At 56.4% G+C, this 24,601-nt stretch overlaps 1 protein-coding gene across 1 annotated transcript; it reads left to right on the top strand.

Moving 5' to 3' along the window:
• The first annotated feature begins 7 nt into the window (after window positions 1-7).
• Window positions 8-14,061, top strand: MORF4L1 (mortality factor 4 like 1). The gene is made up of 13 exons (XM_066195934.1): window positions 8-122; window positions 1,822-1,868; window positions 3,769-3,836; window positions 5,935-6,021; window positions 6,173-6,253; window positions 7,779-7,841; window positions 9,517-9,542; window positions 10,126-10,214; window positions 10,311-10,412; window positions 10,626-10,714; window positions 11,758-11,930; window positions 12,215-12,299; window positions 13,370-14,061. Exons 1-13 carry the CDS (start codon window positions 83-85, stop codon window positions 13,452-13,454), a joined length of 1,035 nt encoding a protein of 344 aa, XP_066052031.1. The 5' UTR covers window positions 8-82; the 3' UTR covers window positions 13,455-14,061.
• The last annotated feature ends 10,540 nt before the right edge of the window (window positions 14,062-24,601 follow it).

The following is a 24,601-nucleotide window of genomic DNA, read 5'->3' as shown; positions in this document are numbered from 1 at the left end:
CGGCTGCGCGGCGGGGCCGGGCCGGGCCGGGCAGCGCCGGGGCCCCGCGGGGAGCGGCCGGAGGAGCCTCCGGCCCTTATAAATGGCGCCCAAGCAGGACCCCAAGCCCAAGTTCCAGGAGGGTGAGTGCGGGCGGAGCCCGGGGGCCGCGGGCGGGGCGGGCCCGGGCGGCTCCGGGGGTCGCGGGGGGCTCCGCGCTGGCCCCGCCGCCGCTCCGGGGGGATTCGCCTCTCCGCGCTCCCTTCTCAGCCCCCACCAGGCGCCGATAGGTGGGAAAAGCGCAATTCCCGCAGTCTTTGTCCCTTCCCGTCCCTCCCCGTAACGCGCGGGGCCCTTCCGCAGGGCCCCGTTATTCCAAATATCCTTCGTCCTCCTGCGCCCGGGCATTAAATTAAATGTTCGTGGGCGTTATTAAAGCTGCTGGAATCCCTCCGGTTTGTTCGGGGGGGGGGGGGGTTTATTGTTTTAATGCGTTTTTGGAAGGTGGTTGTTATTTATTGTCCCCCGGAAGGGAACACAGTGCGGGAGGATTCATGGAGGCACAGCTGGAATCCACATCTGTAACAGAGCGCCGGGGTTAGGGGAATGGAGATGGGTTTTTCTTTTTAGGAGGATTTTTCCGCGTTTGTTTTGGTTTTTAGATAAGAACAATATAAGCGTGATAAATAAAAATACAGATAGCAGTGGGGTGTAAGATGGATGCCCCCGGCTCCCTGGAATGCCCAAGGCCAGCCTGGGGAAGGTGTCCCTGCCACGGCAGGGGTGGCTTGGGGTGAGTTTTGGTGTAGGGAGCAGCGTGTGGATCCGAGGACAGCCCCTCGTGTCCCCTGCCGGCTTATCGTGGAGACAAAGGAGCCTTTCTGCAAATCAGAAAAGCAGGTTTTACAACAGCGTGTCTTTTAGACATGAAATGTCCCCGGGAACCGCGGGCGTCTCTCCCGGAGAACAGCGCACGGCTTTGAGGCAGAGGTGTGTCCTCCGCCGGCACCGTGACAACGAGCGTGGAAATGTCACCCCTGCGGCCAGCCCTGTCTGTGGGGACATTTTGGAATATGAGCAGCCATCGTGCGCTGCGTTCCCTTCGGGGAGAGCCCTCCTGAGCCTTTTCCTTTGTTGATGCTCAGGAGCGTCTCGCGGCTCTGCGGCTCGTCTTCCCAAAGAAGCCGTGAGGCACTGCAGCTTCCAGGAGGGAGCGCGGGGCCTCGCACCTCCTGTGTTCCGTGCCCTGCGGTGACACTCGGCCGCTGCGGAGATGAATCCAGGCTGCAGGACAGTCTCATTCTCCCTAAAAGCCCGGAGTGAGGAGGTTCTGCTGCTGCACAGCCCCTGCCCTGCCCCGGGCTCGGCTGGGGAAGCAGCTCGGGGCTCTCTCCTGCGGACTGCCCTGAGCTGGCAGTGCCAGCTGCTGCTCTTCCTGCGGGAAATGGATGCTGGGGACAGTGGCTTTTGGGTGTCAGGGGCTCAGGGTGCACGGCTGGGGGTCTCAGGATCGGTCACCCCGCAGAGGGGCAGCTTCACCTGCCCGTGGGCGAGCCCAGCCTGCTGTGGGGGCAGCTCCCCTCCCTGGGGGTCTGGGAGTTTCCCCCCGGGGTCTGGGAGTGTCTGGCAGGAACGTGGGGTTTGGTGCCAGGTGCCGTCTGTGTGATCCTCCGGGGTCTCGGCTCCGGGCTCCAGGTGAGCACAGCTCTGATCCCCTCGGGTGGGAGGGTGAATTTGCTTTTCCAGCCGGTTCCTGCCTTGGAGCTGCTCCCTGGGCTGCTCCTGCTGCCACGGGTGATGGAGAAGGAGCTCTGAGCTGTTTTCTCTGCTCTTCCCTCGCAGGTGAGCGGGTGCTGTGTTTCCATGGGCCTCTCCTTTACGAAGCCAAGGTGGGTGTGCCTGGCTCCTGCTGCTCCCCAGGAAAGCAGGGACGTGCTTTTGTCTGCTGTGCCTCTGGATGGGACCGAGGACTGGAACTAAAACTAACAAAAACACCTGCCTGAAATCAGTTTTAAACCCTGGAGCCCTATTCCAGGACAATCCCAGGAAGCCCAGTGGCACCGTGCAGCTCTTCCAGGGAGCTCCCGCGGGCTGGTAGAACATCCCAGAGCACTGGAAACATCCCAGAACAACTGGAAATAGCCCAGAACGCTTTGTGCCCGCAGTGATTCGGTGCCTGAGCTGCTCAGTCACCTGCCCCTGGAGGGGACAGCCCGTGGTCCTCCTCAGCAGCAGTGACAAAGGAAGGGGCAGTGCCAGTGCTGCTCCCCAGTTCTGGCTTTTTACCCAGATTTGTGCCCCTGCTGCCTCTGTTAGGGCAGGCACAGCTCAGGTTTGAGGGAAGGGAAGGGCTGGTGGGGCTGTGTGGGCCCTGGGGCACCTCAGCCAGGGGTTTAAACCCTTTAGGGTTTGGTGTCAGTGCATGTTAGCACAGGGAGGCAGGACAAACACTCAGCTCCTCTCTGCAGGAGAAAGAGTTGTTGTGGTGCTGAAATCACACCTAGGGCACTGAGGGAGAGGGTTGGGGCTGCCCCAGACCATTCCCACCTCGGGCCTCCTGCTCTGCTCTTTCCTCTCTGGAGCAGAAGGATGAGGCTGTTGGGAACGTGGGACAAATTCCCACTTTCTGCTGGGAACGCGTGCTCAGGGTTGTTGTTCTGCAGAGAGGAGGGTGATTGAGGCTGTTGAGGAAATAACCTCGTGGCACTCCAACAGCCCCGAGCTGTGTCCCTCCTTTTCCCAGCGTGGAACGGGTGCTGCAGGGCCAGGCTGTGCCAGCTGGGTGTGCTGGCAGGGATTTCCCAGCTCACGGTTGGGTTTTTTCCTGGCTCTTTGTGCTGAGTGAACCCTTCCGAGTTCCTGCCCTGGCAGAACCAACTCGGCAGTTTAATTTTAAAAAGGTTTGGCTTGTTTACTTTAAGGGGTTTAACTTTAAAAGCTGCTTTGCCAGTAGCAATGAGTGACAACCCTGCCTCTCTTCCTTGCTCCTTTGATCTGTTTTTCCTCCCGTGGTTCTCAGCCCGGCAGTTTTGTTTGCTCCTCACCACATCCCGCAGCCAGGCGCTCCGGGCAGCTCTTTGCGCCTCCCTGCCATGCTCAGCCAAGGGAGGTTCACTTCAGGCCCTTCTCACCTCCAGCAGGGGAAATATTTTGCTGCAGAGCCGTGTTCCAGTCATCTTTTGCTCGGTGCTCAGCCCCTTTGTTCTCCAAACCAGAGACGGGCACAGGCTGCGTGTGGCTGGTTTTGGCTCCAGGCTCAGAACGGGCCACTGCTCCAGCAGGAGAACCTTAGTCCTGGCTGCAAGTCCCCCTGAGCCTGGGTTTAAGTTCCAGATGTGGCATTTTGCAGAACAGGAGGCTCCTCTCTGGCAATATTTTGGAGTTGAAGTGGGCACGGCACAGCGTGGTCCTGAGAAAATGTTGTGCGGCCAAAGGTTCTGCCCTCTCAAACGCTTGGAGGTGGCTCTGTGTGCCGAGAAAACGCCACTTGTAACTTCTGTGAGTCGTTTTTGCTTCAGTGGGAAGAAAAGCCCCCCTTAAAGAGACTGAAACGTGGAGGGAGCCGTGCAGGTTTTGCAGCAGCCTCGTTGTGTCACTGCTCAGGGGGCAGCTGGATCTCCGCACCCCCAGGACAGGACCTGAGCTCCCTGGGGGAAGCGTCCAGTTGGTGGATTTGGTTTGTACAGCCAACAAGTTCAGGGGGCAGGGAAAACTCTGCGAGCCAAAGCAGCAAAATTCCCTGAGCTCTTGTTTTCCCTGGGCCTGACTGACCTTTCCTCTCTGTTGCAGTGTGTGAAGGTTGCCATAAAGGACAAGCAAGTGAAATACTTCATCCATTACAGTGGCTGGAATAAAAAGTGAGTACCGTGTGGAGCAAAAGCAGGATTCCTCTTTCCTTTCCGGGGAGGTGCTTTGTCTGAGCATGGGCTGGGGGCAGCAGCCCTGCCACGTCCCTGCTGCTGGCACATCCTCTGGGGTTGACAGAGGGATTGGTACTGATCTCTGGAACACAGAGGACGTTGCCAACGTGGCCGTTTCCTGCAGAGCTGGCAGGAGGCTGCTGGGGAATGCTCTGGAATGTTCTGGCTGTTCAGGGTGGGGAAACTCTTGGAATGAATTCCTCCCTGGCAGCAAGGTCTGCTGTGAAAACTTCCCTGTTGTGCCTCGGGAGGAAAGGCAGCTCCTCCTGAGGTGAGAAGCGCCCAGGAGCCCTGGCCTGGCCTCTCCCCCGGGTCTGGCCGCGGGTTTTGGGGCACAGCTGGCTCTGGGGGCTGCGTGCAGGCTGGGTCAGCAGCAGGTGCAGCCTGTGTTCCAGTCCCGGCCCCTCGGATCCAACTCACAGATCCTTCTCCCTCCTGCAAAGCTGGCAGGGCTCCAGCTGGGAGATGGCTCAGGGTCACTGGCACCTCTGGGAGATAAATGCCGAGCCTGTTAAAGCTGAAAACTTCCAGGAGATTGTTACATTGGTGAACTTTTCTCCCTTTTTTTGAGTTGTTTTCTCCCCCTCGGTTTGAAATTAGGAAGAGCGGAGGTTTTTTTTTCTAAGTGATTAAAAAACCTCAGCTCTTCAGACCCAGGAGTCTGAGAGAGCAGCTTCCTGTTTGGTTTGGCGTCATTCCGGTGCTGAGGACTCTCAGTCACAGCCGCCTTGATCTCTGTGACGTGACTAAAAGCTGCACCTCGTGTTTGGGATGTGACTTTTTAATTGCTCCCCCTCCTGCCTGGGGGGCAGGGGGTGTCTCAGTGTAAGCACAGCTCTTACAGCGCATCACCGCTTGCTGTGCTGGCTCCTCAGTGAGGCAGCGTCACTCTGGCCCTTCCTTCCTTTGGTTGTGCCAGGAGAGGACCAGGAGTGTGTCCTGAGCCCGCTTTTCTTGCCTGTGCTGGTTGAGTTCTTGTTTCTGCCTCCACGCTTCCAATTCAAGGACGTTAAAAGTGTCACTGCTGCAGGAGCCAGGGCGGCACAGCCTGCTTTTGGCCCTCTGCAGCTGTAAGGGGCTGGCTTGGGGTGGTTTTGCCAATATCAGCAGGCAGGATGGCAGAAGAGCTTTGTCACCCTGGGGCGCAGCGGTGTCACCTGTCGCACAGCGCTGCTGGGAGGGCTCTTGCAGCTGGACAGGAGTGGCCTAAAGAGCTGAGCAAAGCACTGCCCAAACCCCAGAGGCTCTGGGCACAGCTGGAGATGTCTCTCTGCAGTTTGGAGACGCTGCCCTTGCACTTCTCTCCACCCTCCGAAGTCCTGGAGCAAATATTGGTTTGGCCACATGATGCTCCAGTTGCTGAAAAACGGCACAGAGCTCTTCCTAAAGAGCCTCAGCTGATGCACCCCAGGTCACCTTGGCCACTTTTAATGTGTTTTGTTTGAGGCGAGCTGTCAGGTCGCTCAGCTGAGCCGCTCTTGAGCGTGGAAGTGGAATTCCTGCTGGAAATGGCAACTTCCCCAACGCCCGTTCTCTTCAATCGTTCGGATTCTGCAAGTATCCACGTCACCTTGGTTCCCTTCACAGACAGAAACCACAGCTCTTCTCCTCACAGCAAGATCCTCTTGCTGAATCTAACCTATAAAACATTGGGATAGATGAAGGAAACTTTCTCAGTAATATACTCTGGCTACAGATATCCCATAATTTTGTAAAGCCAGGGTGGGTTTTTTTTTCTTTTCCCTGAGATGCTTCTTTTTTGAATTAAAGACTGTTCTCCCTGCTCCTAAATTGCTCATCCTTCAAGTCTGGGGAGCTGGGAATGACAGAGGGCTGCATTCCCTGGAGAAATCATTGCAGCTCCTGTCAGGGGGAACGTTTGGTGGCTCAAGCTGTGCCAGTCCCTGACTTGACACAAAGCAGAGTTCGGTCCCAAATTCTGTGGAGCTTTTAATGGACTGCTGTGTGCAGGAGGCAATCGTGGGATGAGCGATGATTTATTCATCTCTGGGTGTTGGTTTGTTTTTTTTTCCAGCTGGGATGAATGGGTTCCAGAAAGCAGAGTGCTCAAATACGTGGACACCAACCTGCAGAAACAAAAGGAACTCCAGAAGGCCAACCAGTGAGTAGTGGGGCAGGAGGGCTGCTCAGGGAATGTTTATTTAACGGGCTTCAACCCAAAGTTACCGGGGGAAGCCACTGAGTTTGAAACCAGAATCAGGGAAGCTTCTTTTCCCACCACAACCTGATTTCTGCGCGTGCTCTCTTCGAAGGGAACAATATGCAGAGGGGAAGATGAGAGGAGCTGCTCCAGGCAAGAAGACTTCGGGTCTGCAGCAGAAGAACGTTGAAGTGTAAGATTCCTTTTTGTTTAAAAATACGAGACAAACCCACCCCCAAACCCTGCCCAAAACACCTCCCAAACTTTGGCTCATCAGTTTGACTTTCAGTGCCTCTGCAGCTCGTTTCTTGTGGCACAGTCTGTGCAGGAGCAGTTGAACGGTACCAAAAAGGCCTTTGTTCAAGTACCGAACGTTGAAAATGCCTTTTAGGTGGTGCAGAGTTGAATTGAGGTGCTGAGCAGACACACTCTGCATGTTTTGCACTCTGTTGTTGGTGACCTGACACTCAGAAAGTGATGATTCCTCGTAAGTCTGGTGGATCTCAGTAAATTCAGTTTCTCTGTAGAATTTCCCTCACAACGCCTTGCCTCCTGCCAGTTGTCAAAACCTCCAAAGAGCCTTCCTTTGGCTGGTTTTGACAAAACCAAACCCATAAATACACAGTTAAAAGCGGGTTTGCATCCTAAGAGACCAGAAGCCGGCTCAGGCACGTGAGCTGGGACTGTCACGTTTCCTTCCCTCCATCCTTTTGGTGTTTCAGGCCCAGACTTCATGGTGGATTTTCAGACAACCCAGCTCTGCTCAGTTGTCATCTTCTGCTCGGGCAGGGTTTCGCTTAATGATGAACGTGGCCCTTGCTAATTGGGATGTTTTGACTCCCTGCCTTCATTTGTGATTCTGCCCTTCATAAGGCAGCTGCTGAAATGCCACCTGCCCTTCAGAAGTGTCTTTGGCAGCAGCCTCGGGGTCCGTGTCTCACTCTGGGGCAGGTTTGAGATGTGAATCACGGCTTTGGGGATGCACAGGTGGGGACAGGGGTTTGCTCTGGATGCTGGAGCAGTTGCACTTTGGGCTTGGCCAGGGCTGGAGCTGGCTCTGGTCTGGGGAAAGGGGAGCCAGGGGATCCCGCTGGATCTGCTGGATTCCCCTGGATCCCCCTGGATGTGCTGAGCTGTGCCAGCTCGGGCGCAGTCCCTGCCTGTCCTCACCCGGGGACAGACAAAGCCCAGCCCAGCTCTGCGTAGGCAGCTGATAACGAGCGTCATTAAAACCTAATTAAAACAAGCCTAAATGGTGGCCATCGCTAATTTGGCTGCTTAAGGGGCTGTTTCACCGGAGTGCCTCCCGTGTGAGTGGGAGGGAGCAGACTGCGGGGGTGAGTTTGACTCACCTGTGAGTGTGTGCAGTGCAGAATAGCTCTTCCCAAAATCGAGCCTCTGGGTCGTTCCCCTGCACATCTGAGCTCGTTGCAGACACAAAGGGCTGGTGGTGGGCACGGGGGGAAGCTGTTCACACACCTGATCTGAGAGGGTAGCTCCGGGGGCCTCGGGATTTACCTTGTGTAGCTCCTGGAGGATCTGAGGGGAAGGTAATTTATATCCTAAGATCGGTTCTGCAGCTAACCACGCGACGGTGGCACCGATGTGAGCAGAGCTTATCCCGCAGGAACGCTCAGTGAGGATGATGAGGAGGGCAGGTGTGGGGCTGCTGGGCTGTGTGAGGCTGCCCGGGAGCCCTGAGCCGTGTGTGTTCCCAGGTTTTTCCGGAGGGATGGAGCTCACACCGTGTGCTGCCTGGAGACCCCGGCCATCTCCACGCGGTGAGTGAGGCTGGCACACAGCTCTGCCCCCCTGGGGACCCTTCCCCCTTTTTCCCTGGGGACCCTTTCCCCTTTTCCCTGGCTCCCCCTCTTTTTCCCGGCTCCCCCTTTCCCTGCTCCCTCTTTCCCTGCCTCCTTCCCTGCTCCCTGGGCAGATCCTGGCTGTCCTGGGTTTTTTTTACCCCCGCTTTGGGGTTTTTTTTACCCCCGCTTTGGGGGTTTTTTTACCCTGCACCTTTTTGCCTGGGCTGGGTACAACGGGGGGACACTTCCAGCTCACTCCAGACTTCTGGCACTGGATCCTTCCAGAAGCTGGAGCTCATGGGAAGCAGCACCAAGGAGTTTTCTGGGGCAGTGCTGGAAGGGAGAGCTCAGCCCCTGCTCCCTGTGCTGTGTTTTTGTTCTGGGCTGGTCAGAGTGACTGCTCTGCAAACTGCAGCCGCTGGTTCCAAAAGCAATTCTGTGACCAAGTTAGAAATATGTATGAAATGCAAAGGTTTGGGGTTAAAATAGCTGCTCATCTTCTGATAACTGGAAGCTGTAGCAGAAAAAAAAAGTGCAGTTAAAGCAGGTTTGATGGCTGCCTGTGCAACAGCTTCTGGCTCTGTTAAATGCAGCTCTGCCGAATTCCAGCTGCCGAGAGTTTATCCTGCATTTCATGGGCCTAAAAAATCAGGAAACAGTCAAGAGTTAATGGGTGCTGGAAAAATAGGAAGGGTGACCAAGTGTTCTGGAGGGAGGATACGGCACTGAGGAACACGTGAGGGAATAACATCTGGTTTTAAATGATCCAAATGCAGTTTTAAAAAGCTCTGCTTCTGCTCTTAATTGTTGAGGTGATTTTTATCCTGGGAATTAATGCTGGGAAGGACTCCCTGGTCCTCCCTGCTGGCTCTGGGCTTTGAGGAGAAGCCTTTCTCTCCGTTGCACCAGCCCAGTGTCAGTGACTTACCTGGGGGTTGCTCCCTCTGAGGGATGAGCTTCATCCTGCCTGCAGTTCCAGCTGCTTTGCCTTTAAACAAACCCTTCTCTCCCTATCTGCAGCCCTTCCTCAGGGCTCTGCCTGTTTCCTGGCCCTGATAAACCCAGTTCAGAGCCTGAGGGTCACTTGGGAGAGTGCTGGATTTCCCAGGGGTCAGGGTGGGACTGGCCCAGGTTCTGAGCCCTGGATCCAGGCTGCTGTTGGCAGGGAGCAAACTGAGGATGAGCAGTGGCACTCCAGCTAAATCTGCCTGGGAATGGGCAGTAAATAGACAAAAGTGCTCCTGAATCTTCCCTCTGCTGCTGCTGCAGAGGTAAAGCTGGAGGGGTTTTTTTCAGTCGTTCACTGGAAGTCAGTTCGCTTGAGTGAGATTTTTCTGGGAATTCCCAGCACTTCTGTTTCCCTGTGCCATAGTCTGTGTGAAATTAAACAGCTACAAACCTCGTGTAGCTCTCCAAGAGCACTTGGGAAGGACAAAACTTCCCCAAAATGGTGAATTCTGACCTGATCCACCAAGGATCTCATGGTCCCACAGCTCTGAAGCCAAGTTACAGCTTTGAATTTCCTCTCTGCGTCCTTAGCTGAACGCTGCCCAGGCCCCTGAGGATCTGCTCAATGCTTGAAACACTTTCTGCCTTTCTTCCTTAAGTACCACTCTCTTGATGTGTGCAATAATTTGTGTTCTTCTTGCAGGAAGACAAAAAAGAACAAGCAGAAAAGTAAGTGTGTTTTGTTTTCCATCTTGGGTGGGTCTCCCCGGTGAAGGATTTGTAGCTGAAGTAAGACCTTCAAGCTGCCCCAAGAATTCACTGACACCTCGTGCTGTCCCTCCTGGGCTCCTCTGGGGCTCTCCCTGCTCGGGAGGGGGGAAAGGTTCACCCTTTTCTGCTTGGCACAAAATGTACTCGTTTCAGTCTGTCAGGATTTTGAGCTCTTGCCGATGAAAAGCAAAGCTGAGCTGCTGAAATGATTTCCTGAGTCAAACTTTGGGTTTTCTTACTGAGCTGGGGACGTGACACAGCTGCAGAGCTGAGCTGCTGGGCCCAAAAATTCTCTCCCCCCCAAAAACAATATGACAGACTGCTGAGGTTCTAGTGCAGAAACCCTCCCTCAGGTCAGTGCCAGTGCAGCAGTTCAAACTGGCACAAACAGGGGACACAAGTCAGATTTAAAACAACCAAAACCAAAAGACCCCAACAGGTGCAAAATCTGAGCAAAATCCCGAGCCTGACTTTGAGATCCTCCTCCTAAATGTTGCCTGCTGTTTTTGTTTTTCCCTGCTGCTGTGTGTGCTGGGCACAGCTCCTGGCATTGGGGAGGGCAGCAGCACCAGTGAGACCCCCCAGCCTCCCAGGAAGAAGAGGGCTCGGGTGGACCCAACAGTTGAGAGTGTGAGTATTCCCCATCCCCTCGCAAGGGTTCTGGGGTGGAAAACACGAGGCTGCTGTGCTCCCTGAGAGTGACGAGTCCTGCTTGGCTCTCCTCAGGAGGAGACTTTCATGAACAGAGTGGAGGTGAAGGTGAAGATCCCCGAAGAGCTGAAGCCGTGGCTGGTGGATGACTGGGACTTGATCACCAGGCAGAAACAGGTACCTGTGAAAGTCCTGCCACCCCAGCTTGGCTGGGTTGTTTCAATGCCCAGCTAAACTCTTGGAGGAGTTCCTTCCCTAACCCTGTCCCACCTTAACCTGCTGATTCCATCCTGGAAAGGCCCCGGTGAGAAAGGGTTTCACTTCAGCTTCCAGGTGTGAATGTCTGCAAGAGTGAGACAAACTTGTATCTGTGCTGCTTTGCATTTGTAGCTCTTCTACCTCCCTGCCAAGAAGAACGTGGACTCCATCTTGGAGGATTATGCCAACTACAAGAAATCCCGAGGGAATACTGACAACAAGTGAGTGGTGCTCAGTGCCAGCCCCAGGCTCCTCCTGGGCTGTTGTTGTTGGACTGGGGTTCCGTGGAAAATGGAATTTTACGTTGTGGAAGCTCACCCAGCCCCATGTCCAGTGCCCTGTTCCAGGCCCAAGGTGATGGTAGTGGTCAGAAATCCTGAGGGAGTAATTCCAAACTGCACCTTCTGCTTCCTGGATATGATCTCTGCTCCCCCACTGGCCCTAAGCCATTTCCTGAAGGAAGCTGATAGAACCTTCCCAGAAAAGCTGTGTGGGGTGAGCTCAGTGCCCCTGGGCTCCCTCAGGCCAGGGAGGTGCACGAGGACCTGGAAATACTCAGATGGGCAAAGCCAATTACTGCTTGTCATTACCCCAGCAATCAGCCCTGAGCAAAACAAGGTGTGTTTACTCTGCAGGAAACTTCCCTGCTCGAAAGGGACAACAGAAAGGGGAAGTCATTTTCTTCCACTCAGGAGGAAGCAGATTATTGACTTGTCAGGGTGTTTTAAGCTCCTGTGATGTCATTGTCCTGGTGCCGGCTCTAAATTTGCTGGCAGGGCGGGGTGAGGGCTGTGCTCCTCTGTCGCTGCCAGATCCTGTCCAGGCAGGGTGAGCCTGGAGGCCTGCAGGAATCTGGCGGGAGAGGAAGGGAGCAGGTGCCTGAGGTGCTGTGGGGCTGTCCCCCTGCTCAGTGAGTTCAGTGTTGTCCTTTGGAGCTAGGGAGAGCTTTGGGTGACAGCAGAAAGCTGCTGAGTGTCCCCAGTGCTGCCTGTGCCTGCAGAGGGGCTGCTCCAAGTCCATCTCTTGGAGAGGACGACTGAAAACTGCTGCCCTTGGTTTGCCTAAATTAGTTCAGAGCAGCCCATTTTTCCAGGGAATTCCATCCCTCCCCGTGGCTGTAGATTTGAAGTTCTCCAGACAAATTTCCTTGCCAGATGCGAAAGGCCCTCCCGATTTTGGGGGTCTCCCCGAGCCAAGCCTCGCCCTGGAGCAGCCCTGGCTGTTGGGGGCTTGCAGCAGGCCCTGCAGAGCTCTCTGTCCCCAGGGAATACGCTGTCAACGAGGTGGTGGCTGGCATCAAGGAGTATTTCAACGTCATGCTGGGCACTCAGCTGCTCTACAAGTTCGAGAGGCCGCAGTACGCCGAGATCCTGGCCGATCACCCCGACGCCCCCATGTCCCAGGTCTATGGGGCCCCACACCTCCTCAGGCTCTTTGGTGAGTGCCACCTGGGGGGGATGAGCAGCGCTGGGAGGGGTTCAGGTGCTTGTTCCCCTCTCTCCAGCCTGTGACGGGCAGCTCTGAAGTGAGATTCCCCGTGCGTTTCTCCAAAAAGCTCAGAGGCACTGCGGGGTTTGGGATGGAAATGGGTTGTGGAAGCCTGGTTGGTTTGGGTGGGATTGTACATGCGGGAGCAGGTTCCTGGGCTGTTTTCCTGTGCAGCTGTGGGCTCACACAGCGACTTGAGGCAGTGTTTGTGACAAGTGTCCTCCTTTGAGCAGTGAGGATCGGAGCCATGCTGGCCTACACGCCCCTGGATGAGAAGAGTCTGGCTTTGCTCTTGAACTACTTGCATGACTTCTTAAAGTGAGTACTTGGGAGGTCTTCCAGCAAGACAGGGAAAGGTCAGGCTGCTGTCAGGCTGCCCCTTTTCAGTGAACTGCTGTAGGACCGGGGCCTGTGTGTGGGATCTTCCGCAGGGCTGCGGCGAAGCCTCTCAGACTCCACTTCTCTGGTTCTGTTAATCTGCGCTCCCACCCTGCCCCATCTGCTCCTCGTTGCAAAATAAATGCTTCAAACATTTATTTATAGCTGCTAAAAAAAGCAGATGATAATCCCAGCAAGCTATTAAATTGTGCAACAGTTACTCAACAACAATTGAGCAAATGTTTAAAAACTGATGAACTTGAGGAATGTTATTTCTGGGACAGACTATCACCAGGGCTTTAGTGTGCTGTGGTACCCTGTAGCCATGGGATGTTTAGGAGGAAAACATCCTGATAATAATAATTAAACACTTCAGTGCAAAATGAGGTGAGCTTTAAGGTCCCTCCCAACCTAAATCATTCCATGGTGCTGTGATTAGGAGCTACTGGAAGCTGAAAGAAAACCCTCAGCATATCCAGGATGGCTCTGCAGCAGAGCTGGACAGGGATCAGCCAGGGAAAACCTGCCCTGGGACAGCCCTGGGGCAGTCTGAGGTAAATGCAGGTGCCCAAGAGCTCTGGCCATGAGGCAGAAATGTGAACCCAGTGACCAGGAACCCTGATCCCATTCCATGAGAATTAATGGCACACAAGCCATTAATTGTTTATTTGGCCCTTCCTTGTTCTGCCATCCTTCACCCAGCCCTTGAGGGTCCCTGTTAGAGCTTCCTGCTGGCCTGCTCTCTGTCCCTGCTCCTCTGAGTAGAGCAGTACAAATCAATTCTTGGTACAGCAGCTGCCTGAACCTCAGCTATCAAGGGCTCCATCCTGTTAATGCTGAGCTGCTGGCGCTCGCCTGGAGCCAGAGGTGCTTGGCAGCTCGTTCGCAGTGAATTTTTTGGCCGAGCTGAGCTGATGCATGGGACTGGTGCTTCTGAAACCCCTCCTGATTCACTGGACAACAGAGGATTTGGGCAAGAAGCAAGGTGACATTTTCTGTTGTCTTTGTAGATACTTAGCGAAGAATTCCTCTGCGTTGTTCAGTGCCAGCGACTACGAGGTGGCCCCTCCGGAGTACCACAGGAAAGCCGTGTAATCCCTGTCCCTGGAGCAAGGCTGGCACCCTGCACCACTGCCCACTCCTGCGCCCTGTCCTTCACCTCCCCGTCACACAGCTCCCGTAAACACAGAGTGAATCAAGTTGTGTGTGTGAAACGGAACCGCTGCCCAAGCCGGCAAGGTTCCTTGTTCCCCGGCGGGATTTCTTGTCCCCAGGTGGAAGCTCGGAGCTCGTGGGGAGCTCTGGGGTGTTTCTGGCTCGGTGTTTGCATCGCTGGGATGTCGAGGGATGTGTTCTGGTGTGTCGTTGTGTGAACTCAGTGCTCGTAGGGCTGCTCTCCCCCGAGGCTCGGCCTCACTAACCCGCTTTATTCCATAGCAATGACAGACCCACGAGGGCTGTGTCACCTGTGTTGGTGCTATTGACTGTCTCGCTCACCCCAGTGACTTTTTGGTGTTGGAAGTTCAATGTTCGGTTCATACATGTCTGCTTTCCCATGGGGTAGTTGGAAGGACTGTGACTTTTTTTTTTTATATTCTAATGATAGGAAAATGCATCCTCATCTCGTGGTGTTTGGAAACGTTGGTCTTTCGCAGTGCTGTTTTTACAGACCTGCAAATAAAACTTTTTTTTTTTTAAATTTCAAATGTGGTTTCTGATGTTTGTGTTTGCATCCGTGTGAGAGCGTTCTGGCCAGGCCGGTGAAGGGAATGAGGGGTTTGGATCTCTTCGAGGCATCGCATGACTTGGCTCGGAGTGGCTGCTCCTTGCAGGCAAACTACCAGGTTTTAATCCCAGATGTGACTGCAGGAAGCCACAGCGGCCAGGGCTCTGGGAGCCGTCCTGCCCCAGGGCTGCTCTGGTGCAGCTGGGGTGGGGCTGAGCCTTTCCTGCGGGGGATGAGGGGCAGGAGGGTCCCACGCGTGTCCCCAGCACGGGCTGCTGAGGGGAGGAGCGGGCACATTCCCCGGACAGGAATCCCCCCTGCCCTGGTGCCCTCCTGTGCTGAGCACAGCCCCCAGCGCTGCTGGGGCCGGGATGGGCTGGGTGGATAAGGAGCCCTTTGAAAAAGCAGCAGGAGCTCCTGTGACTGGAAAAAGAACAATGTTGAGCAATGGGGAAGAGGGGGAGTCGCCATGGAGACTGAGGCAGGGCTGGGAGCAGCTGTGGCACTGCCAAGGCGGCTTCCTGCCCGGAATTCTGTCCAGGGCAGGCGGGGAGCAGGGCAGGGGCACTGTGGGCTCCCTGCCCAGCTCCAGGGAAGGTGGGTGCTCCAATCGCTGCCTGCTCGCCTCGGCATTGTTAATTAACCACTTCTCATTATTTATCCTGGCCAGTACCCGGAGCCAGGACCGTGTTCCAGTCTGAACAATGGATTTATCCTTTGCCAACTACTCCAAGAGTGAAAACGACCTCTTTGCTGTCAGTGCTGGTGTTCAGAGAACAGGGTTTGTACCGAGGCCCGTTGGGACCTTCTGGTGATTCTGTTCTATCTGGGCAGGTCCCTGGGCTCCTGCTGCCAGACCGAGGTTCACCAAGGAGAGGACACCTGATGCTCTGTTGCCCCTCTGAGCTGGGAGCCTCTGCTCCTTCCAGCTCTTCTGGAAAGGGTGAACTCTTTGTGGCTGGCCTGAGGCAGGAATCCTTGTCTTCCCTCGCTGGCTTCCTCGGTACCCTCAGCCCCCACGGAGGCTGGGTGCGCTCGTGGTTGTGGTTCCTCAGCCAGGGCCCTGGAGAAGCTGAGGAGTTTGTAGAGCAGGAAATGAAATCTTTGCAAGGATGGGGCTGCTGGAGGCCAAGCCCCGTGCCCAGGAAGGGGGAGGCTCTGGGAAGTGGAGTCCCTGGCACAGCACGACGGGACAGAGCCTGGAGCAGCTCAGCTGGAAAAGGTGCTTTTACACATGGAAAATGAATGGATGAGGAGGTCGTGGGGGAAAATGAATGGATGAGGAGGTCGTGGGGGAAAATGAATGGATGAGGAGGTCATGGGGGAAAATGAATGGATGAGGAGGTCATGGGGAGCGGTGATGAACTGTCCTTGTCGGGGTGACCCCAGCGGGAGGGCGGGGCCGTGCTGTTCTCATTCCAGCTGTGCCATTCCTGGTGTTCCAGCTGTGCCGTTCCCACAGTTTCGGCTGTGCATCCTGCCCCCTGCACTGTCGCCTTTTTCCTCCCCTTGCTGCAGTGTGAGGGCTGTTTCCTGTGCTGCAGGGTGCGCAGGGCTGGGTCCACCCTCGCCCTGTTTTCCCGCTGCCCTTTCCGAGCCCGCCCGGCTCAGCGGCGCCGGTGGCAGATGCGATCCCGGCGCTCCTCCATCCCCCGGGCCGGCCCCTGCCCCGCGGGACGGGAGGCGAGGGAGCACAGCGGTCCCTGTGGCGCTGCCCGAGCTCAGCCATGCCATCCTCACAGGTGAGTGTGCCATAACCACGTCCCGGCGTTCTCCTGGCTGTGTTCTCCTGCAGTGTGCCGTGTCCGTGTGCCCCGGGATGTGCTGGGTGCCCCGCCCGGGGCCTGCGTGGCCTTTTGGGGTGCCAGGGGGCTGTAATCGGCTTCTCTGGAGTAAAGCAGGTTTCTGCAGCTGCCCTGGGCGGTGAGCAGGGGCTGCCAGGAGCTGTGTGTCCCCTCGAGGACCCTGCTGGGTGGCACCGTTAGGTTTCCATCCCCACGGTATTCCCATGGCTTCACCAGCTGCTGGAGGGTCTGGAAGGCCTTGGCTGGGCAGCACCCACTGGCAACGAGAGTGGGTGAAGGGTGGGAGTCCCAAGGGATCCAGTCCCCATCCTTGGTAGGATCAGGGAGCAGCTCTGGCTCCACAGCTGCTCTCACCTGTAATTGGCACCGAGGGGTTGCTGCTGGCTAATTAGTTTCTTCTCTAAAACAGCCTTTCAGGAGCAGCTCGGTGATGTGGGAAAGGCCAGGGCTGGGCAGGGGTGTCATTACCTCGTTAGGCCAGCTAATGGAGCTGGGAAACACGAATTGTGCACTCTGCACTGTGGCGCGGCAGCTGCGGGTCCGGGAGTCCCTGGTGTGGTACAGACACACCTGAGCCTGGGAAACCTCCCCGGGACACAGCGCCGAGCACCTGCCCTGGCCCCCGGCTCTGCGACAGCCCGCGGGCACACCCCAGGAAAGGGAAGTGGCTTTTGCAGAGGCCGTGGGGTGTGAGCTGGCTCAGGACACCCTCGCCGCCGAGCTGCGGCCGTGCTATCAGCCGGACGCTCCCGCTGCCACAATCGCTGCTTTTGTTTCTGAACTGGGTGGGGAGTGGAAACCCGGCGTCCCTTCTCGAATGAAACCGCAGGGATTCGTTATCCAGGGCCCCGGTGCTCGGAATCGCACTGATTGAGCTCCCACCCATCTCCTCTGATCTCTATCGGGCTCTCCATGGAAACGGCATCAGCATCATCCCCGCGAGTGCCGCAGCCCTGCTGGTGTTATCGGGGCTGGGGCTCCGAGCTGTCACCAAAACAGCTGTGCCCTCCCCGGACTGAGAGGATGCCCCATCCCTCTGCCCTCCCCGGGTTCAGAGGATGCCCCATCCCTGTGCCCTCCCTGGACTGAGGGGATACCCCGGTCCCTGTGCCCTCCCTGGATTGAGATGATGCCCCCATCCCTGTCCCCTCCCCGGGTTCAGAGGATGCCCCATCCCTGTGCCCTCCCCAGGTTCAGAGGATGCCCCGGTCCCTGTGCCCTCCCTGGATTGAGGGGATACCCCGATCCCTGTGCCCTCCCCGGGTTCAGAGGATGCCCCATCCCTGTGCCCTCCCCGGGTTCAGAGGATGCCCCGGTCCCTGTGCCCTCCCTGGATTGAGGGGATACCCCGATCCCTGTGCCCTCCCCGGGTTCAGAGGATGCCCCGGTCCCTGTGCCCTCCCTGGATTGAGGGGATACCCCGATCCCTGTGCCCTCCCCGGGTTCAGAGGATGCCCCGGTCCCTGTGCCCTCCCCGGGTTCAGAGGATGCTCCGTGCTTGAGGCACGGCCTGGCCCTTCCCTTCCCAGGACCCGCGGGTTCCGTACAGCAGCAGGGCGGGTTCCTGGCGCTCTCCGCCCAGCACTGCCGCTCCAGTGCCCGCTGACAGCGGGACAGAGCAGCAGAGTGCACGGCAGGGACCGCGCCGTGCCGATTTCCCCTGTTCCCTCTCTGGATTCATCAGTACACGATGATGCCGGGAGAGAGGAATGCAGGGCTGGCCGAGCTCCTCCTGCCGCTGGCAGCCCAGCCCAGGGCAGGTATCGCCACCACACCCAAACCTGTGCGGGGAGCCCTGACCCCGACAGCCCCAAGCGTGCGCTTGAACCCGGCCGCAGGTGGGGGTGATGCTCCGAGGAGGAGGAGGAGGGATAATTACTGGTCCGGGCCATCCTTGCGTGCCTCTTGGTCCAGCGGCTCAGCAATTAGCGCCTGGGAGCGGCCGGGGAGGAGCTGCTCGTGATCCTTTGTCTCTCGGAGTTTCCCAGCAGAAGCTGCTCCCCGTGATTTGCTCTGAAGTGTCGCTGCCCCAGCTGAACCTGTGCGGCAGCTGCTGCCTCACCTGCCCGCAGGTCTGGGCAAAGAAAACGCGGGTCCCTCCGTAAAGTCAACATCGCAGTAGGCTCTAATTACATCTTGCAAACAGATGCAGTCACACATATCTATTATGGGGTTTTTTTCACCCCTGGAGAATTAATGATAGAGAAAAATTAATTTTGATTAACAACTGGCGTGTCCCCAGAAGGGATTTTTTTTCTTTTTTTAATGAGCATGAGTTATGCCAGAATAATCCCAAACGGGTGCCTCAGCCAGCCCTCTGAGGAGACGGGATGGGTACTCCAGGAGCAGGGAAAACCGAGGCAGACGGAGGTGAGGGCTGGTGGAGCCTGGAAGGAGGAGGAGCAGTAGGATGGAGATCTGTCAGTGGTGGGCTTGGGGACCCTGTCACCTCGCTCTGCTCCATGCCCAGCTCCCGCATCCCGAGCCCGGGGCGCTGCAGGAGTGCGGGGCCGGCCGGAGCTGGGGCGGGAGCACGGACTGAAGTTTCCGGGGACTGAAATTTCCGTGGTAGACCTGCAGGGCCTGGGCACCTTCCTGTGCCACCGCAGGCGGGAGCTGTGCCCAGCAGAGCCCTGTAAGCAAAGCCGGGAGGTGCCCCGAGGGTGTCTGGAATGTTCCCGTGGCCCGAGTGGGAAGCGGCTGGAGCGGTGGGATGAGGGCGCTGCACCCATCGGCGTGTTTCTACTTTTAACACGTTAAGGATCGTGTCTGCAACCTGCCCTAATTTTAGGCCTCGGTCTCTGGCGCTGGATTCCCGCAGGGAAGAATGAGTGCAGGTGTAAAATTAGCCGGATTATTTCTGGGCTGGCGGTTACCAGTGCTCCATCATGGGAATGTCGGGCTCAGCCTGTGCTGCCGCCCCCCGAGCAGCCCTGTTCCCACCTCGGGACCGGCGTGCCATCACAACCTTGTTACCCAGGTTATCAGAGGGAAAGGACACCATTCCTGCATTTAGGAATTGATCCCTGTTAGGGGGCAGCCGAACAGAGCAGCCTTTCAGTCCCAGCGGTTTGGCTGGAAGAGCTTGGGGAGCAGAGACTGAACGAGGATAAATGGTGCGTTTCTAGGCTCTGCCGCAGCTGCGGAGGAGATTATGTGAAATAACTAACATGGAAATGTTAATCAGCATTAGCTGTAGCCCAAATTCCATCAGAGGAACGCTAAGCAAAGAGAAGGAAAAGGCTGGGATTAGGGCGGCTTGGCAACAGGCTGTCCTCCCCAAAGTTTGGGTCTCGTGCTCCAGGATTTAAGCTGTTATTTAAAGTACAAGTCATTTTCTTTCCCTCCTCAATGCAAACACCAGAATGTCCAAGCACAGAGCAGCTGGAACTGGCACATGGAGTGTGCAGCAGCCTGGAACTGAGGACACAGCAGAGCAGCAGCTCATTAGTGTGAGCACCAACATCCTGCCCAGGCTGCTCCTGCCACTGCACTGCCAGGGACCGGTGTCACAGACAGGCGGTGACAGAGTGGGGCTGCAGGGGACACGGCCAGGCTGAGCAGCTGAGGGCACTCTGAAAGGATATTTCTCGGGGTTTTGGTTTTCCATGCCTGGACATGATCTCCCGAGCTTTTTAACACTTAATGTTACCTCGTGTTTGACTGCTCACTCCCTGGTTTCAGTACTTTTCTCTGCTTGCTTTGTCCTGACTCCTTTTTATCAATTTTCAGAGTTAGTATTTCTGAAGTAACTTGAGTTCCTCCTGTTCTTCCCCTAAGGAGCCAGGCTGGGAGATCTGGGGGAGTTCAGCCTGGAGAAGGTTCCAGAAAGATCTTAGAGCCCCTTCCCATGCCTAAAGGGGCTCCAAGAGACCTGGAGAGGGATTTTGAACCAGGGCCTGGAGGTACAGGACAAGGGGTAATGACTTCACACAGCTTTAAAGTCCCTTCCAACCCAAACCAGACTCGGATTCTGTGATCCTGTGTTCTCATTCGAGCTGGAAATGCAGGAGGACGTGGAGCTGTGGAGTCTGACACAGGGGAAACCCCCAGGGCAGAGTTCACCCCAGTCCAGCAGAACTGGAACTGGTTTGGATTTAGCTGCGCCTCTTCCCCCACCTGCACGCTCCTGGAGGGCTGCAGGGGATGGAGAGGGAGCGAAGCTGTGCACTCACACACGCTGTGATCTCTGTGCACAGCTGATTGTTTGAGAGGCTCCTGCGGCACAGACCACTCTGGAATGCAGCCCTGGCTGGATGTGAGGTGCCATTTGAGTGTGGAAGCTGCCCTGTAGCAGGACAGGTGATATTTTCTCCGTGGAGTTTGCAGATTTCTCCCTGTACTTGAGACTGAGCAGACAAGCGTGTTCAAACAGAATCCAAGAGTGATGGGCACTGACACGGTTTAGTCTCACCAGCTAAAAGAAGGCCTGAACTGAGGAGCAGGAGCTGCCCACGCAGCCAGGGAAGCATTCCCAGGTGGGATGCCCCGCGGCACGATGCCGGGGCTGATGTTGGGGCAGTGTCTGCTGTCTGCTCCGGGCACTCACCGCGCTCACCAAGAGGGCACAGCACAGCACTCCCGGACAGGTTCCCAGGCTGCTCGGGTGCTCTGCCCACGGGTATTTTTTTTCCCCGTTCTCTTGAAACAAGACTTTGAGAAAACCCATCCTTGAATAGCCGGGGCAGCGCGGATCCGCAGGGAGCCGGCTCAGGTTTCCCGGCTGCCGAACCCATCCGGCAGGTATTTCGGGCAGCCCCGCGGCTTTGTCCGGCAAGCCGTGGGGTGCCACTGGAATTAGGACACAGCGTGCCTGCCCCTTTTTCCAGGACTGCTCCCAGGGCTGAGGCCTCCGCTGCACAGCCAGATCAGCTCCCGGATTTGCGCACAGATTGCTGCCCAGCAGGAGGCGAAGCTCCTTTCCAGAACGAATCCCATTCACGGGAAATCCAGCCCCCGTTTGCCATCGGCCGGCATCCGAGAGACAGCAGGACCAGCAGACACGGGGTTTATTTGGCAGGAGTGCCGTGAACTCGGGGGTGCAGTGACAGTGTGAGTGACAGCGGTGTGCCAGCCTCGGGTCACCCTGTTCCCCTGTGCCACCCCGGGGGCTGTTCATGCCCCAGCCTCTCCCTCCGTCCTGTGAGCCCAGGCGGGTTCGGCTGCTGCAGCTTCAGCTGCTCCCTCCGAGCAGGCAGGAGTTCAAACCCCGCTGGTTTCTCACTGCTCGGAGCAGATGGAGAGCAGGGAAGGCACGGCCAAGATAATAATGGAGCTAATTTGCGAGGCTCGGGGAGCTGCGTGGGGTTTCTCTGGCTTCAGGAGACGCTGCTGGTCGGGATTACTGTGGGAGACGCTGCGGTTGCTATTATTACACCGCAAATCCTGCGCGCCTGGATGGTTGCTAACCTGGGACCCCGCTTGCTTTGCTCCTCATCAACCTAAAAATGAATCCAGCATCTCTCCGGTGCTGACAGGAGCTCCCAAGAAGAGACAGAGGGTGAGGGAGCTACTGAAGGTCACGGGGCTCCAGTTTCACTGTTGATCCATTTGAGCTCAAACAAGGCTCCGAGCTGTTGATGGTCCAACCCCAGACATCACACACACACACACACACAAGGATAAGAAGCTCAGGAAGAGCTTTGCCTTTGCCACTGACTCCAAAGCTTTGGAAAGTGCGCTGTGGTTGCCTGGGAGCTCTGGTTTCCAGTGTGACCAGCCCATCCGTGAGGAGGGAGGAAGATGTGCTGATGACAGCAGCTATTTGAGATGTTTTTCCCTGAGCTGGGCTGGCTCCCCACAGACAGAGCATCGTCTCCCTGAAGACCTGTCTGTAGCTCTGCCAGTGCTCTGATGGATTTGCACACTCTGTTGCCACTGAGTCCCAATTTTCTCTCTCTTTTGCCGCAAGTGAAACAGTTAAACTGCAGCATGGTCACTCCCCGGCCAGACTGCTCTGTGCAGGAAGGCATTCAGCTCTGGTTGAGTTCCTTTTGATCTTTACATTCCTTTGGCTCCTTATCACTTCTCCTTATCCCTGCTGTTTGTCTGTCCTCCCATTTACCACAGTCCCTGGTAAGGCTTTATCTCCAGGATCAAACCAGTCCAGGGGAGATCAGAGTTTCTGCTCCCATTGCTCTGTCCCCTGCTGCAGCCCCAGGACCTGGTCCGAGGTCCCTTTTGCCTCTGCTCTTGTGTTGGGAGTTGCATAAATCCCCTCGAAAGCCTGTCTGCTCGTGCTGATAAACCAAGGCAGCAGCAAACCCCACTGCTGTCTGAGGCGAGGGGAACAAGAACCTCTTGGAACAATGTCCTGACGGGAACGTGAGAGGTTTTTGGTGTCCCTTGCACCCACTCCTGTTTCTAATTCTACTTCCCAGCCTCGGGTAGGACCACAGCACGTGTGACAGGGCTCAGCCAGTGTGGGACATGCTGCCTTCGGTTCACTCGGGAATTTGGCTCCCTTCACACTCGCTGGAATGTGCTGCTTAATTAACACCACTTACCACCCAGATCCTGCGACCACAGTGAACACGGGTTTGCTGGCTGTCTCTCCGTGCCTCAGCTCAACGATTCCACTCCTCTGAGAGGGAATTTGCCTTCTCTCAGCAGCTAAGGTGCTCAGCAAGGCCTGCAGCCCCAAGAAGAGATGCCTTCACTGTACACCTTCCCCAGTGACATTCCAGAACATTCTCTTGGCATCTGGAACAAGAGTTTAGTGCAGACAGGAAAATCAAATTCACCACTCCACGTGTGAATGAGGAGCTGTTTTCAGCCTACATCCACAACCTGAACTTTACCCTCTTTTGCTGCCAAAAGAGATTCCTTCCCTTTGGGGTGTTTTCTTCTTTTGGGATGTGGTTTAATCCGCCCTGAATCCACAGGACAGTCTGTTCTGTCGGCTCTCCTGGCAGCAGGCAGCAGCCCCGGTTTCTACACCCACTTCTGACCTGATGAACAGCCCTGGAGAGCCGTTCCCCACCTGTTCCCGTTCCCAGCTCTGCTCCGTTGGCTGCGCAGCGCAGGAGCTGCTGCCAGGCACGGTCTGGCGCTGGCTCCGGGCACGGCCCCGTGCGCAGGGCGAGCGTTCCCTGTGCCTGTCGGGCACTGCTCTGGAGCAGCCGCCAGGAGCCAGGGACAGCAGCCAAGTTGGCACCTCTGGGCTCCCGGGAGGTTGGCACACGCTTTGTTTTTCCCCAGCTCGGCCTCGGGCCAGGCGGGCTCGGAGCTCGGTGTGCAAACACTGCTGAGCGCAGGTCGCCGTCTGAACATGTTCCCTTCCTCCTCCCTTTCTGGGAACCCAGGACAAGATGGGGGTGACAGCAGTCAGAAGAAAGGAGTCAGGCTCTTCTCCCAGGGAACAACCCACAGGATAAGAGCAAACAGCCTCAGGTTGTGCCAGCGGAGGTTTAGGTTGGATATTAAGGAAAATTTCTTCACTGAAAGGGTTGTCAAGCTTTGGAAGAGGCTGCCCAGGGAAGTGGTGAAGTCATCATCCCTGGAAGTGTTCAAAAAACCACGTGGATGTGACATTCAAGGACGAGGTTTAGTGCTGAGCATGGTGGTGTTTTATGGCTGACAGCTGGACTTGATGAACTCAGAGGTCTTTTCCACCCCTAACAATTCTATCATTCCGTGATTCTCAAGAGCTTGGACACTGGTTTGCTTTGGCTGTGTGCTGTTAAACCTTCCCACTGCTTGTCTGTACATCCCTGGGGCCGTGTCCCCTCCCCAGCCAGCAGTGCAGGTTTGTGCACACCTGCCTGGCGCTCCTGGGCATGGGCAGGAGCTGCCCTGGGAAGGTGGGAGCCAGCCAGGCCCAGCAGTGACGGTGTGTGTGCTCCTGCCCATGTGGTCACTGCTGCTCCCAGGACAGGCCTGCTGTGACCCTGGGACCTGAGGGACACCGGACAGACCTGTGTCCTGCTGGGGACACTGCACCCAGTGAGACACCCCGCGGCAGCAGGGCCCTGCTCTGTCCTTGCAGTGGAGACCGGGACCCTCCCTGGGCTCAGGAGCAAAGGGAGGTAAAATTATATCCTCCATGTGTGTGCCTGGCACAGGGATTAATTTGTCTGGATGATTAAGGCAGCAAGTGATGCAGGAGGTGGCTGGGTGATTTAATGACCCAGGTGGAAATAGAAAGCCAGGAGCATGTTTCCCTTTCAGTCGTGCTGGGGTTTGATTTTAATGTCCTGTTACAAATGGATTGATAAATGAACCCCCCGGAGAAGTGGAATATATTCACGCTGATCTGCTTCTCGGTCATACGGAGCTGCTGAGAGGCAGAGCTTGCTAAGCCCCTTTTTGGGGCCAGATGTTGCCATGGCCTGTGCAGAGGGGCCTCCCCAGCTCCTGTGTGGCTGCGGGAAGGTGTCACTGAGCACAGGGATAGGTCCTGGAGTCACATCCCTTTGGATTTGGGCCTCACCCCCTCAGACAGCCAGTACCACCTCATTTTGTGCAGCGTGTGGCCACCCAGCTCTGTGCTTTTGTGACCGATTCAAAAGCTCTCTGAGCTCCGACTGGGCTAAGAGAACGGCACAAACGCTCTTCCACAGGAGCAGAAACCCAGGCTCTGGCACTGAAACTCTGGAAATCCCACCGTGCTGCAGCAATTCCTTCCTCCTGCCTCGCTGTACAGCTTGGCTCCAATTAGTTGGTCTCGACTGCTACATGTGCAGGCCAACACTGCTTCTATTTCAGGGGGA

The sequence above is a fragment of the Chamaea fasciata genome, unplaced genomic scaffold (genome assembly GCF_029207755.1).
Source record: "Chamaea fasciata isolate MVZ Bird 193981 ecotype frontalis unplaced genomic scaffold, bChaFas1.0.hap1 SCAF_14, whole genome shotgun sequence".
In the NCBI taxonomy this organism is placed as follows: domain Eukaryota; kingdom Metazoa; phylum Chordata; class Aves; order Passeriformes; family Sylviidae; genus Chamaea; species Chamaea fasciata.
This window is presented reverse-complemented; position numbering and strand designations above follow the sequence as displayed.

Bases quoted from the DNA above. Each gene is read 5' to 3' on its own strand.
- MORF4L1 (XM_066195934.1), top strand. From the start codon at position 83: ATGGCGCCCAAGCAGGACCCCAAGCCCAAGTTCCAGGAGG. The intron at 3,837-5,934 runs GTGAGTACCGTG...TTTTTTTTCCAG, and splicing joins TACAGTGGCTGGAATAAAAA to CTGGGATGAATGGGTTCCAG. The intron at 6,022-6,172 runs GTGAGTAGTGGG...CTCTCTTCGAAG, and splicing joins GAACTCCAGAAGGCCAACCA to GGAACAATATGCAGAGGGGA.